This window comes from Orycteropus afer, unplaced genomic scaffold (assembly GCF_000298275.1).
Source record: "Orycteropus afer afer isolate SDZICR_OR568_19922 unplaced genomic scaffold, OryAfe1.0 scaffold00003, whole genome shotgun sequence".
Lineage (NCBI taxonomy): Eukaryota > Metazoa > Chordata > Mammalia > Tubulidentata > Orycteropodidae > Orycteropus > Orycteropus afer.
Genome location: NW_006921590.1, coordinates 25,808,410 through 25,821,568, shown reverse-complemented (window position 1 = coordinate 25,821,568; position 13,159 = coordinate 25,808,410). Strand labels below are relative to the sequence as shown.

The 13,159-nt window shown below is 38.4% G+C and overlaps 1 protein-coding gene across 1 annotated transcript in view; it reads right to left on the bottom strand.

Moving 5' to 3' along the window:
• NEK11 (NIMA related kinase 11) overlaps window positions 1–13,159 on the bottom strand; it is a 576,822-nt gene that overhangs the window by 329,044 nt on the left and 234,619 nt on the right. Inside the window, exons 6-8 of the mRNA XM_007937422.1 lie at window positions 6,283–6,432; window positions 6,110–6,188; window positions 2,558–2,643 (exon numbers count right to left, since the gene is read on the bottom strand). Coding sequence (XP_007935613.1) covers window positions 2,558–2,643; window positions 6,110–6,188; window positions 6,283–6,432 — 315 coding nt within the window. The remainder of the gene's footprint in view (window positions 1–2,557; window positions 2,644–6,109; window positions 6,189–6,282; window positions 6,433–13,159) is intronic.

The following is a 13,159-nucleotide window of genomic DNA, read 5'->3' as shown; positions in this document are numbered from 1 at the left end:
CCCCATCTTCCTTCCGAGGAGTGGCTGGTGGATTTGAACCGCCAGCCTTCTGGTTAGCAGTCAAGTGCCTTAGGCACTATGCTACCAGAGCTCCCATTTCTTCAGAATAGATCTCCTTAAAGGCAAAGTCCTAGATCTTGAAAATAACTGACCATTTGAAACCAGTATTTCATAATATGAAATGTCCTCTAAACAACTGGATTCTAGCACACCACTGATTACAAAGAGTAATCAGTAACAGGTACACTCGTTCATAACTATTTTGTAAAATCAGAACTAGGATCCATCTGTATTTTTAAAATCAGGTATCTGCTACTATCACATCTCAAGTTAGTGAGATAAAATAAAATGAAGTAAGTAATTCCAGGCTTTCTTCAAATTACAGCTAGCAACCCAAGAGAACTAGGTTATCAGGAGCACACATAAAATGTGTCCCCTCAAAGGGTGGTATATTTTAATAGAAGATGCATTAAACAAAGTCAGAAATTCATTGATGGTTCAGGTCCTGTCCAACTGAATTCAGACCTGACAGCATAAGCATATGGTCTGTTTAACGTTGATTCAAGGTGGCCTACAAGCATCAGGACTTGACACCTCCAGGATCTTCAACCTGGGAGGCCGTAATTCCATCCAGGACTTCCTAGGTCCTCTCTCCAGGTTATCAAAATTTGAAGTCCAGCTTTATAGTAGGCCTGGGCTCCATGGGATCCTCAAACTCCAGCATTTTCTTGTCATCTCAAGTCTGACTTCTACCAAATCTTGGTCCATCAACAGGACAGGCTGGTCCAGCTGCAGAGAGAGGGTGTGCATAGAAGCACCAGGCTAACTTGTGAGACCTTCTGCTAAAGTGTGCTTGGGAATGATGTGAAATACTCTATCATAGCCAGAAAAGAAAATTTGACTCCTGGGAGTAAGGGCTCATTGTTTCAACAAAGTAATCAATATATGAAGGGATGGTGGTGCTATCTTAGGGCACAGAAAGAAGAAAACCATTGAAATCTGTCTTCTTAACCACTTCAATAAAGGATTTGGGAGGGTACAAAAAGGCAAACATTAAGAATTATCTTTCCATTTTATTGATTCATGTAATCCGTCCCTCTCCTCAAGAAGCATGAATATACTGAGCAAATTTCTAGGAATTTTTTTAAAATTTGTAGCAAGTAGAAAGGTCATGAGGAAGGTAAGATTGGTGTTACAGTGCCATGATTGAAATATAGATAACAGTAAAGAATCAATAGTTCTAAAACTCCATGACTGCCTGGGTGATAGTCATTGATCCAATTATAAGGGAAACCAACAACCATTCCTAAAGAAAGTAAGCTGAAGGAAACAGGCATTTTCTCTAATTTACATATAATGATTAGTCTAAAAAGAGACACAAGCATATAGAAGACAGAAAACTCCCAGAGACAAATGACAGTATCAAATGTTATCTCAGAATGACATAAGGCAGCCAAGGCTTCCCTCCATGACTACTCCATACGCCCAGAAGTGAGTGAACAGAGGCCCTGCATGTACGACACCCGAATACCTCTGGTTTGTCTGAATTTTGGAAGACCAGGGTTGTGGTACCCATTTCTAACACTAGTCCCAGTGAAATGAGTTTCGTGGTACAAATTCATAAAGTCATCCTCTAAAAAGCCTGCCAATGCGTTGGCCTTTATAAATAAGTCAGAGATCTTCCCAGGGTTTCCTCAGTTTGAATGTAAAAATGGAAAGGCAAACCTGGTGTAGCTGAGAAACCCCTGGACTGGGTTTTAGAGAAGCACATTTGTGTTATTTGGTCTTGAAGTTCATCCTCTATTGAGGGCTCCTGTTTTCACCTCACTGTCTTGCACAGCTCTCAGGAGGCAACTGCCATTCTCATCAGGTCTCCATAGATTAAATAGAGTCCCTTGAGCAAAGTCTTAGATTTGGATTTTATATTTTCGTCTTTAGAAACATCTGTACATGGCTGTTGTGAAGTGACCTAACTACTACTAAGATGTTACATCATTCTGGGCTTTTGCACATTACAGCACAAACATTTCAAATGAAGTAAGAAAAGAGCATTAAACCAAGAAATAATTATGGTTCTTGATATACACGTTCTCTACTTCTTATGTGAAATGATGTATAATATATCTCAAGAAAGTAAATTTTGACTTATTTTCAATTGTTCCAGGACTCCACAATACTCTCTTTGGGGGAGAGGTTCTGCCAGGTGCTGTTAAACAAACATGTGAAAGTCATTTATGCTTAATATGGAAGGCTCAGTACCATAAATATCACTGAATGTCTGAGATATTAATATCTTTATCTACTTACAAGGCAACTGCAGAGCTACCCTGCAGATCTGTAAGCTGTGTGTTGGTTTAAACTTTTATGACTTCAATTTGCTACCACCTGGGGCAAAGGGCTTTGGAATGCAGTTACTGAAGCTCCTTAATTTCTTGGCAAGGCTTAAGTGAATTCTAGGATACTTCATGCAGTCAGCTTAGCACTAATAGATTTTTAAAGACAAACGCATTTAACATTTACGCTTGATGGGCTTTTTAAAAACAAAGCAATTACTTACACGACATTAACTATATGAGCAGCTTCCTTCTGACAATTCAAATTCTTGTATTCCGGGGTCATTTCCGAATAGGTACACATCAGGCGCTGAAAAACAGAACAACCCTGACGAACCTGAAGGACATCTCTTCAAGGAGGAAAAGGCATAAAATTACCAGGTACCTTTTCTGATTTATGGTCTTATTGACCATGGTTGAGGGAACCTGAAAACCGAACCTGGGTAACTATTTTTCCCTTTGTAAAGGGTTACATAAAATTACATGATAGTTTATGTTACAAGATCCTGCTCCAGGTTCCTACCTACCTCTCCAGCTTCACCCTCCACTTCTCGCTCTCTTACTCTCTATTACTCAGTCACAGGGCAGGCCTTCTCCCAGCTCCAAGAATACATAAGCTGTAGGGTAAGGCAAATGAGGCACTGACCTCAGGAACACAACTTAAGGGGTCACCAAAATATTCAATAACCAAGATAAGTAATACTTTAATGCAATTATTATAAAACATAAAAATCAATGCAACAAATCCATCATGCACCTGGTGGGACTGTGAAGTGATATAACCACTGTGGAAAGCAGTATGGCAATTCCTTAGAAAGCTGGAATTGGAGATACCCTTTGACCCAGCAATCCCATTACTAGGTATATATCCTAGAGAGGTGAGAGCCAGGACAGGAAAAGATATATGCACACCCATGTTCATTGCAGCACTATTTACAATAGCAAAAAGATGGAAACAACCTACGTGCCCATCAACGGAAGAGTGGATGATCAAACTATGGTACATACACACAATGGAATGCTATGCAGCACTAAAGAATAAGGTAGAGTCTGCAAAACACCACATAATATGGATGAACTTTGAGGACACTTTGCTGAGTGAAATAAGTCAATCACAGAAGGACAAATATAGTATTAGTTCATTGTTGTGGAGGGTCAAAGAAAGGTTTATATATGGAGGAAAACTTTCTTTGCTGGTTGTTAGGGGTGGGTTATACAGAGGGGAAGAGAGGGAACATTGAAAAAAAAAGAAAAAATGCATTGACCCATGTCACTTTAGTTTTGTGTATTTCACTGTACATATATTATATTTCAGTAAAATGCATTTAAAGAAAAGCCATCGTGCATAAAAAATCAGAAGTTTAAATAAAGACAGGACCTAACCCTGCACTTGCATGACTACACCTCACTTGCATGACTCCACCTCACTTGCCTCACCCTAATTGTGGTCCTATTGGATCCTATCTTTATTTCAACCTTTGGTATTTTGCTCATCATGGACTTTTGGAATTAATTTTTTTTTTAAATATTGTATTAATATACTATTTATCTTGATTACTGAGGGTTGTCTTTGTTTTTTTTTTGTGTGTGTGTGTACATCCTCTTAAATTTTATACCCCGGGTGAGTGACTCACTTGCTTCACCCTAGTCCCAGCAGATCCCCTTGGGTCTCTTTTGACCATTTGTGTACCCACATTTTCCTTCAGTGTGTTTTTGAGCCCAACAGCCAGTACCTGTGTGTCTTCTTCAGAGGCCAGACCTCGTGTTACTGGTGCCCAGTCCACCTGAATATATGAAAAGCTAGAAGTGCCAGGAAACTTAGGCTCCTTACCCTTGCTCTGTTCTACTTCCTCCACTTCCTTACCAATTTTCCCTGGCAGAAACTTTTGCTTAAGAATCCTCCTCTCTGTACTGCCTCCAGGAAACATGATCTAATTCGGAGCCTTTGCAATAGCTATTCTCTGTTTCAAATACTCTTTACATGGAGTGCTGCTTCTCATCTGTCTCACTGATGTTTAAACATCACCTATTGCTCACTGATGTTTCAACATCACCTGTTGCGGGAGCTCTGGTAGCCTAGTGCCTAAGGCACTTGACTGGTAACCAGAAGGCTGGCGGTTCAAACCCAACAGCCACTCCTCTCAGAAGGAAGATGGGGCAATCTACTTCCGTAGTGATATGCCTTGGAAACCCAAGGAGGGGTCGCTATGAGTCAGGTACGACTCAATGGCACATAACAACAACAACAACAACATTGCTTCTTTGGGAGCTCTCGTAGCATAGTGCCTAAGGCATCTGAACTACCAGCCATTCCTCAGAAGGAAGACTGGGCAATCTACATCCTACTTCCATAGAGATACTGCCCTGGAAACCCAAGGAGGGGTCACTATGAGTCGGATTCGACTCAACGGCAATGAGTTTTTTTGTTTTTATTGCTTCTTTGATCACCAAGACCCATCCTCTTCCCTTACTTTTACAGCATCCTTTTGACTTTCTTTTCAGTGCTTTGTGATAATTTGTACATATTTTATGCATTCCTTTTTTTTTTTTTTAATTGGGTGCGTCCCTGAGTGGCAGAGATGGTTAAGCATTCAACTAAACAAAAGGTTATCTATCAGACTCTAGCATTCAAGTAGAGGGAGCATATCAGGTCCTTTTATTTTGGAGTCCTTGCCTGGTACTGCCACCACTGATCACTTTGCTGTACAGTGGTGGCTTGCATGTTGCTTGAATGCTGGAAGCTATGCCACCAGTATTTCAAATACCAGCAGGGTGGACAAGTTTTAGAAGGGCTTCCAGACTAAGACTAGGAAGAAAGACCTGACGATCAACTTGTGAAGAAAATGGCCAGTGAAAACTTTATGAACAGCAGTGGAACACTGTCTGATACAGTGACAGAGATAAGCCTCTCAGGTGAGAAGGCACTCAAAATTCAGAGTGGCTACAACAATGGGCTCAAACATACCAAGGATTGTGAGGATGGTGCAGGATCAGGCAGTGTTTCATTCTGTTGTAAATAAGGCTGCCATGACTTGGAACTAACACAAGCACCTAACAACAAAAGATACTAGCACTGCACTAATTAGTGCAAGTCATTGTCCAGGTTTTCCTTGGATTAGGACTTGATCAGCTAGTGAAAAGGCAAGTATATTTTTTAAGTTGAATGAATGCCTTGTGCTTTCTCTTGAAGGTATTCATAAAATTAGAAGAAATTTGCCTGAGGCATTTGTGTGGTGAAATGCTAAGAAGTTAAAAAAAAAAAAAAAAAAGAAAAGAAAAACTTCCCGAGAGGGGATCATTTGTTTCTTGCCATCTGAGGAAGCATATCAAATTTTCTAATCTAGGAAAACAAAATAAATTCACCTATTCAATAAAAACTATTATTGAGATACATAAGCAGAATAACATATCCTCAGTGAAAATCCCAGATTTTAGTATTAGTAGCAGTAGTACAATCTTGTCTGAGCAGTGATATATTTATAAAGAGTGAAGACAGAATCTGTAAACCCAGAGCTGTAAGGGTAGAGATGTTGAGTTTAGGCACAAAACCATAATGCTAACTTCTTATAACTAAGTGGCACCAGGGAACTGTAGTTCTACACTTTCTCTTGCAAAGAGGTGGTCGTAACTAATATTTCCATCAGCTTCTTTTTAATCTCGTTTTTCCTTTCTGACAGATTCTTAGTGCATTTTATTCCCACAGCATATCTTCAACTTACAGAATGTGTATATAAATGCTAATATGTACTTCCCAATATTCTTTTCATTTTAAATACCTGTAGCTGTTCATCAATGTAAGGGACTTTTAAAATCTCTATAGCAGATGGTCTCAATGAAGGACTCTTGTTCAACATGCTGCAATGTTCAAAAAGAAAATTATTTTTCAAATGAGCTAAAATATAAGCACAATCTAGAAGTATTTTGGTGACCATATATTTATTTTCTGTACCTTTCCATGATGGTGTTTAGTTCCCTTGGATATCTCTCAGGGAGAGAAGGTGTGTTGCCTTCAACAATTTTCAAAACAATGGACAAGAAATTGGTGCCAGTGAATGCATGATTCATGCAGCACATCTCATATAAGATACATGCCAATGACCTAAAGACAAAGAGAATTTAAATAAGAACAAATGTCCTATTTTAAGTTCGTTCATTCTAGAAAACCTCAGGTGTTAGGGCACTGCCTATAAGGCACTAATATTCACTTCAGTTGTTTGCTTAAAAACTTCAGTTTCATACTATTGTTTTCCAGTTGTTGTTGTTGTTGTTATGTGCCATCAAGTTGGATCCAACTCATAGCGACCCCTCCTTGGGTTTCCAAGGCAGTATCACTATGGAAGTAGATTGCCTCATCTTCCTTCCGAGGAGTGGCTGGTGGGTTTGAACCACCAGCCCTCTGGTAAGCAGTCAAGTGCCTTAGGCACTACGTTACCAGAGCTCCTTGTTTTCCAGTTAGGTACATGTTAACTAAAAAAAAGAAAAGAAAGAAAGAAAGAAGCAAGCACAAAAGGTAAGTTTGAATGACCATTTTTTGTCAGAGGGGAGCATACAAACCAATAGCAGCAATATGCCTGCACAGAGTAGGTACTTGATAAATATTTGATCAATGTAGGAAAAAAACTGTTTAATTAACTTCTATGGAGGAAAAATAGAAAGCAACTAAATCTTATTATCCTAAGGCAGCTTTGTTAATATTTTCAATGCAAAACAAAATTTTAATTTATCAATCTAACCTTGTCTCTAATGTGTATCCAAGCATTTTGAAAAGGAAACTGGCATTCTTTATTAGTTTTCTGAATATAATCCATTTGCAAGTACAGTGGAAGTGCAGCTATTTGCAGCTCACATTAAAATGTGTAATATTCCTTTGGGGTATGAAACAGAATATTAAAATTCTAGATCAGTCCAATATTTTTTTGAATTAACCATGCAAATTAGTAATATCTAAACCAACCAGAAAATCTTTTCAATAACTATATGTCATAAAGAAAACTAAGAGGAAATTCTTGCCTAATCTTAGTATTGAGAAATAACTGTATTTCTCCTGAATAGTGTATTTATTTTTACCACATGGACATTATAAATTATGTAACTGACTACATTTCTCTTATCATAGTAGTTGCTTAAAAGCTTAGAAATAACTTTGTGATTAACCTTGTGTAAGGTGTGTTTTATATAGTATTTAACATGGCCCTGAATTCTTTCTGGTACCAGGAGGGGTGCATATATAAATAAATAAATACATGAATACTATCATTTTGATCTTTTTGTAGGTTTTCATGAAATTCTTTATTTATTAAAGAATGCTGGGTATATGCATGGAGAACATTTATGTTTCAAACCAAAACCCACCACCATCAAGTCGACTCTGATTCACAGTGACCCTACTGGACAGAATAGAACTGCCCTGTTGGGTTTTCAAAGGGAATTCTGGTAGTGCAGTGGTTAAGGCATCCAATTCATAGTGACCCCATTGGGTTTCCAAGGCAGTAAATCTTTACGGAAGTAAAGTCTTCCTTCTGAGGACTGGCTGGTGTGCTTGAACCTCCAGCCTTCTGGTTAGCAGTCAAATGCCTTAGACACTGCACCACCAGAGCCCTTATACTAGTTATGGCAGTGTGGTACTGGCAAAGATGAAAAAATAGATCAATGCAACTAAATAGAAAAAAAAAAAAAAAAAAAAACTCACTGCCATCAAGTCATTTCCAACTCAAAGAGACCCCTCCTTGGGTTTCTGAGGTGGTATCTCTACGGAAATAGATTGCCCAATTTTCCTTCTGAGGAATGCCTGGTGGATTTGAACCGCCAGCCTTCTGGTTAGCAGTCAAATGCCTTAGGCACTACAAAATAGAGGGCTCAGAAACAGATTCACATATTGAATCATTTGTTTAATGGTAAGGTAACACTGCCCTGCAGTAAAGGAAAAAATAGTCATTCCAACAAATTATTTTAGGCCAATTGAACATCTATACTGAAAAAATGTATCTGGACTGCTAACCAGAAGTTTGGCAATTCAAACCCACCAGCCACTCCTCGGAAGGAAGACTGGGCAATCTACTTCCGTAGTGATACCACCTCGGAAACCCAAGGAGGGGTTGCTATGAGTCGAATTGACTCGATGGCAGTGAGTTTTTTGTTTTTTTTTTTTTTAACCTCACAGCATACATACAAAATCAATTACAGGCAAGTCTAGCTGCAAAAGATAAAGCTATAAAGTTTTGAAAAAGAAAACAAGAGAGGAGAAGATCCAAGATGACGGACTAGGCAAATTCACTATCCAGAACCTCCAAAACAAAGATCTGAGAAACCAAGTGAAATGGATATGGATGACAATCCTGGAACCCAGAGCTTCAAAGGAAAGGATAAAGAAGTAAATAAAATATTGATGGTAAGAAGAGACTAAAAGAAAATAGTAAAAAAGGAAGCTTATGGAGCAGTGAACAGTGAACCAGTAAAATGTGGCCACTTTGAATTACTGCAAACAGTGTTCTGATTGGAGAAGGAAGCAGACAACCAGCTCCACTCACCCAGGAATCCAACAGCACCTATGTCAGTGATCAGTGTAGGGAGAGGGGTAATCTTCCCCCTTATCTTGTGATCATAGGCATGCTGCCCCAGCCCCATCAGGTGGCTGATCAAACCACTCCTACTGTCAGTGCTGAGCTGCTTTCCTTTTCTTTTTTCTTTCTTTGTAGTTCTTCCCTCTTTGTCCCCTTTTTAAATGGATTTTTCTTTTATTTTTTCTTACTCTTCCCTCACCCTTTTATTTTTATTTATTTATTTATTTGATCCTAGGGAGTACATCTCAACCTTGCTGCCTTCATGATTAACAGTCCCAACCATGCCCCTCCCTAGTCAGCGGAGCCCTCTCCCATGGAGCAAGCACTATGTTCTATGTAGCCATGTTTGATGGCTGGCACTTTCACTAGTACTATGCTAGTATTATTTTCCTTCTGCATTGTTCTTCCCTCTGCCTTCTCTCCCTTTTCTTGCCCTCTTTTTTTTTTTTTTTTTTTGATCATACAGAGCAGGTGCCTGCCCCTCTACCAGCTCACAGTCAGCAATGCGACCCAGCCTCCTCCATGGATTGTGGCGCAGACTCCAGTGGAGTGGCCACCACATTCCCACTGCAGCCCTATTTGACAGCTAACACTTGCACTAGTACTATGCCACTATTTTTCTTCTTTTTCCTTTTTCCTTTCTACTTCATTCTTCCTTTTTTTTTGCCTCTCCTTTCCATTTCTTCCCCCCACTCTCACTTTTTGTTACTACAGAGTGGGTGCCGTGACCTCACCCCTTCTGTGTTGAGTATTGCCTGCCCCTGCTCCTCCATATTTGATGGTGTACATTCTCTGTGGCCACATTCTGCCACAGCTGAGTTTGGCAGCTAGTACTTGGCCCAATTCTGTGTCACTTTTGGTTTTTCCTTTTCCTTCCTTTCTCATTTTTCTTTTTCTTTCTTGTTAGATCTTCCCATCCCCCCACTGGTTTTTGCCTTTCTCTTCCCCCCTCCTTTTTTTTTTCCCCAGCAGTCAGGAACCAGCAATCCTACCTAGCCATATGCACCATACCTGCCACCCCACACACTGGATGGATGTCATCATCTGCTCCAGCACCACTGCATTGATGACACATGGTGGCCAACCCCCGCCCACCCTACACTCACCTGCTGGACATGACCAGCAATCAGAGATTCATAACCACACTTCCACCTGCTACCAAATCCACTTGGAGATAGATGGTGAGTGCCCCAGTGCTTCCCAACTAGTAACCAAAGTAGCATGTCACCCCATTGCCTGGAAATATTAAAACAAAATGAAAAACTAAGATGAAGCAAACCAACATACAAATAATAAATTAATACACCACCACAATGTCTTAGAAACAACAGACAACTTAAAATCACACACACACACACAAACCAGAACAAAACAGCTCAAACAAATAACTAAAATATAGGACCAGAAAATATTCCAGGGGAAGAAAAGTTATTGGAACTACCTGATAAAGAATTCAGATTTATACTTAGGCCCTTTCAGCAGTTTAAGAAAGAGATCAAGGAAACCACAGATAAAATCAAAGGAAACATAGACAAACTCTGAAAAAATTCAGGAAAACAATACAACTTGACAAAATTAATGGAAAAACTAGAAACCATACAAAAGAGCAAATAAAATCCAGAAGATTAATACTAAAATTTCAGAAACAAATAATACACTGGAAGTGCAAACGAGTAGAACTGAATCAATAGAAGGCAATATAAGTAATATCGAAGACAAATCTCTTAATCTGTTAGAACAAGCAGAAAAATGAATGGGGGGAAAAATGAGGAAAGCCTAAGTATGATGTAGGACAACATCAAGAGGAATGACTTACCTGTGATTGGAATTTCAGAACAGGAAGAGCCAAAAAACAAAAAAAAAAAGAGAGAGAAAGAAAAGAAAATTGTTGAAGATTTGTTGGAAGAAAACTTCCTAATACCATGAAAGATAAAAAGATATGCACACAAGAAGCTCAACCAACTCCAGATAGGACAGACCCCAAAAGAAAATCAGCAAGACAAACTTTCTAAAACCAAAGCCAAAAAAAAAAAAATTCTGAAAGCAGCACAGGAAAAATGAAGTTACCTACAAAGGAGAACTGATAAAATGAAGCTCTGATTTCTCATCAGAAACAATGCAGTCAAGAAGGCAATGGTATGACATACATAAAGCCCTGAAAGAAAAAAATTGCCAACCAAGAATTATGTATCCTGCAAAACTGTCTCTAACATGTTGTTGTTGTTGTTATTTGCCGTCGAGTCGGCCTCAACTCATAGCGACCCCTCCTTGGGTTTCCGAGGCAGTATCACTACGGAAATAGGATTGCCCAACCTTCCTTCCAAGGAGTGACTGGTGGGTTTGAACCGCCAGCCTTCTGGTTAGCAGTCAAGTGCTTTCGCCACTATGCTACCAGAGCTCCTGTCTCTAACATATGATAATGAAATGAAGACATTTCTAGATAAAAGCAAATTAAGGAAATGTGTAAAAACCAGACCAACTTTACAAAGAAATGCTAGAAGGAGTCCTTTGGACAAAGAACCACCAAAGGCAGACAACAACCAGAGATTAAAACACACAACAACATCACCCAGAAATTAACTCAGATTATAGAAGTAGCAAAAATGAAATAAACCTACAAGACTTAAAATAGGAAACCAAAGATATCAATTTGTAAAATATAACAATTACAAAGCAAAAAGAGGGAATAAATGATGTAGTTATAGAACTTCGAAATGGAGAGGAAGTCAAGATGATATAAAGATAGAACAGATTGCTTTAAATATGAGAAGATAATAATAAATTACAGGGTAATCTCAAAGAAAATTAATATCCCTTCTCAACAAAATAAAAAAGAAGAAAATCATAGTCTCAGTAAACATTAAAACAAGAGCAGTGAAGGAAGTGTCAAGAAAATCCACAAACAAAATGAATTCAGCACAGAAAATTATATTGAACAAAGAAATCATCACCACACACACACACACACACACACACACAAACAGCAAAATGACAGGCGTAAATTCATGCCTAGCGATAATTACATTGAATGTAAATGGATTCAAAGCACCAGTCAAGAGACAGAGAGCTACAGAATGGATAAGAAAACATATCCCATCAATTTGCTGTCTACAAGAGACACACCTTAGAAACAGAAAAATAAAGCAAAAAAATAGATAACAAGCAAAAGGCAACCCAAAAGGAGCAGGAATGGTAATATTAATTTCTGATAAAATAGATTCTAAGGCAAAAACAAACAAAAGAGACAAGGAAGGACATTATGTAATGATTAAAGGGTCAATCCAACAAGAGGACATAACCATAATAAATATCTACAGACCCAGTGAAAGGGCCCCAAAATACATAAAGCAACATTTAAAGAGTTAAAAAGACAAGTAGAAATTCTGCAATAATAGTAGGAGACTTTAGTACACCACTTTGCAGGAAGGACAGGACAATGACAAAGAAACTCAACAAAGATGCAGAAGAACTAAACAATACAGTCAACCAGCTTGACATAATAAAACAGCTAGACACCACAGACATATACAGAACACTCCACCCAACAACTGCACAATATACTTCCTTTGCCAGGACACATGGAACACTCTCCAGAGTAGACCATATGTTAGGCCACAAAACAAGCCTCAATAAATTTAAAAGTATCGAAAAACTACAAAACATCTCAGATTGCAATGCTATAGAACTAAAAATCAACAACCGGAACATTAAGAAAAACAAATCATATACACGGAAACTGAGTAACACCCTGCTTAAAAACTACTGGGTAACAGAAGAAAAAAAAAAAATTCCCTGACTGAAATGAGGATAAAAACACAACAAACCAAAATCTTTGGGACACAGCAAAAGTAAGAGTTCAGAGGACAATTTAAAGCAATAAACACACATATGAAAAAAAGAATAAAGATTCAAAATCAATATCTTAACCTAACACCTTCAAAAAATAAAACAAGGCTACATTCACCAGAAGAAAGGAGATAATATTCATGTACAAATAAATGAAATAGAACACCAAATAATGATAAAATGAATCAACAAGACTAGAAGCTGTTTATTTCAATGGATTAACAAAACTGACAAACCATGGTGGAATTTAAAAAGGAAAAGATGCAAAAAACACAAATAAGAAATGAAACAGGCGATGTCAGAATAGAACCAACTGAAATAAAAAGGATAATAACAGAATAATATGAAGAAAAGAGGGCTTCCGGCAAGATGGCGGACTAGGCAGAAGGATTGCAAAGACCCTCTTCAACAAAGAAAAGG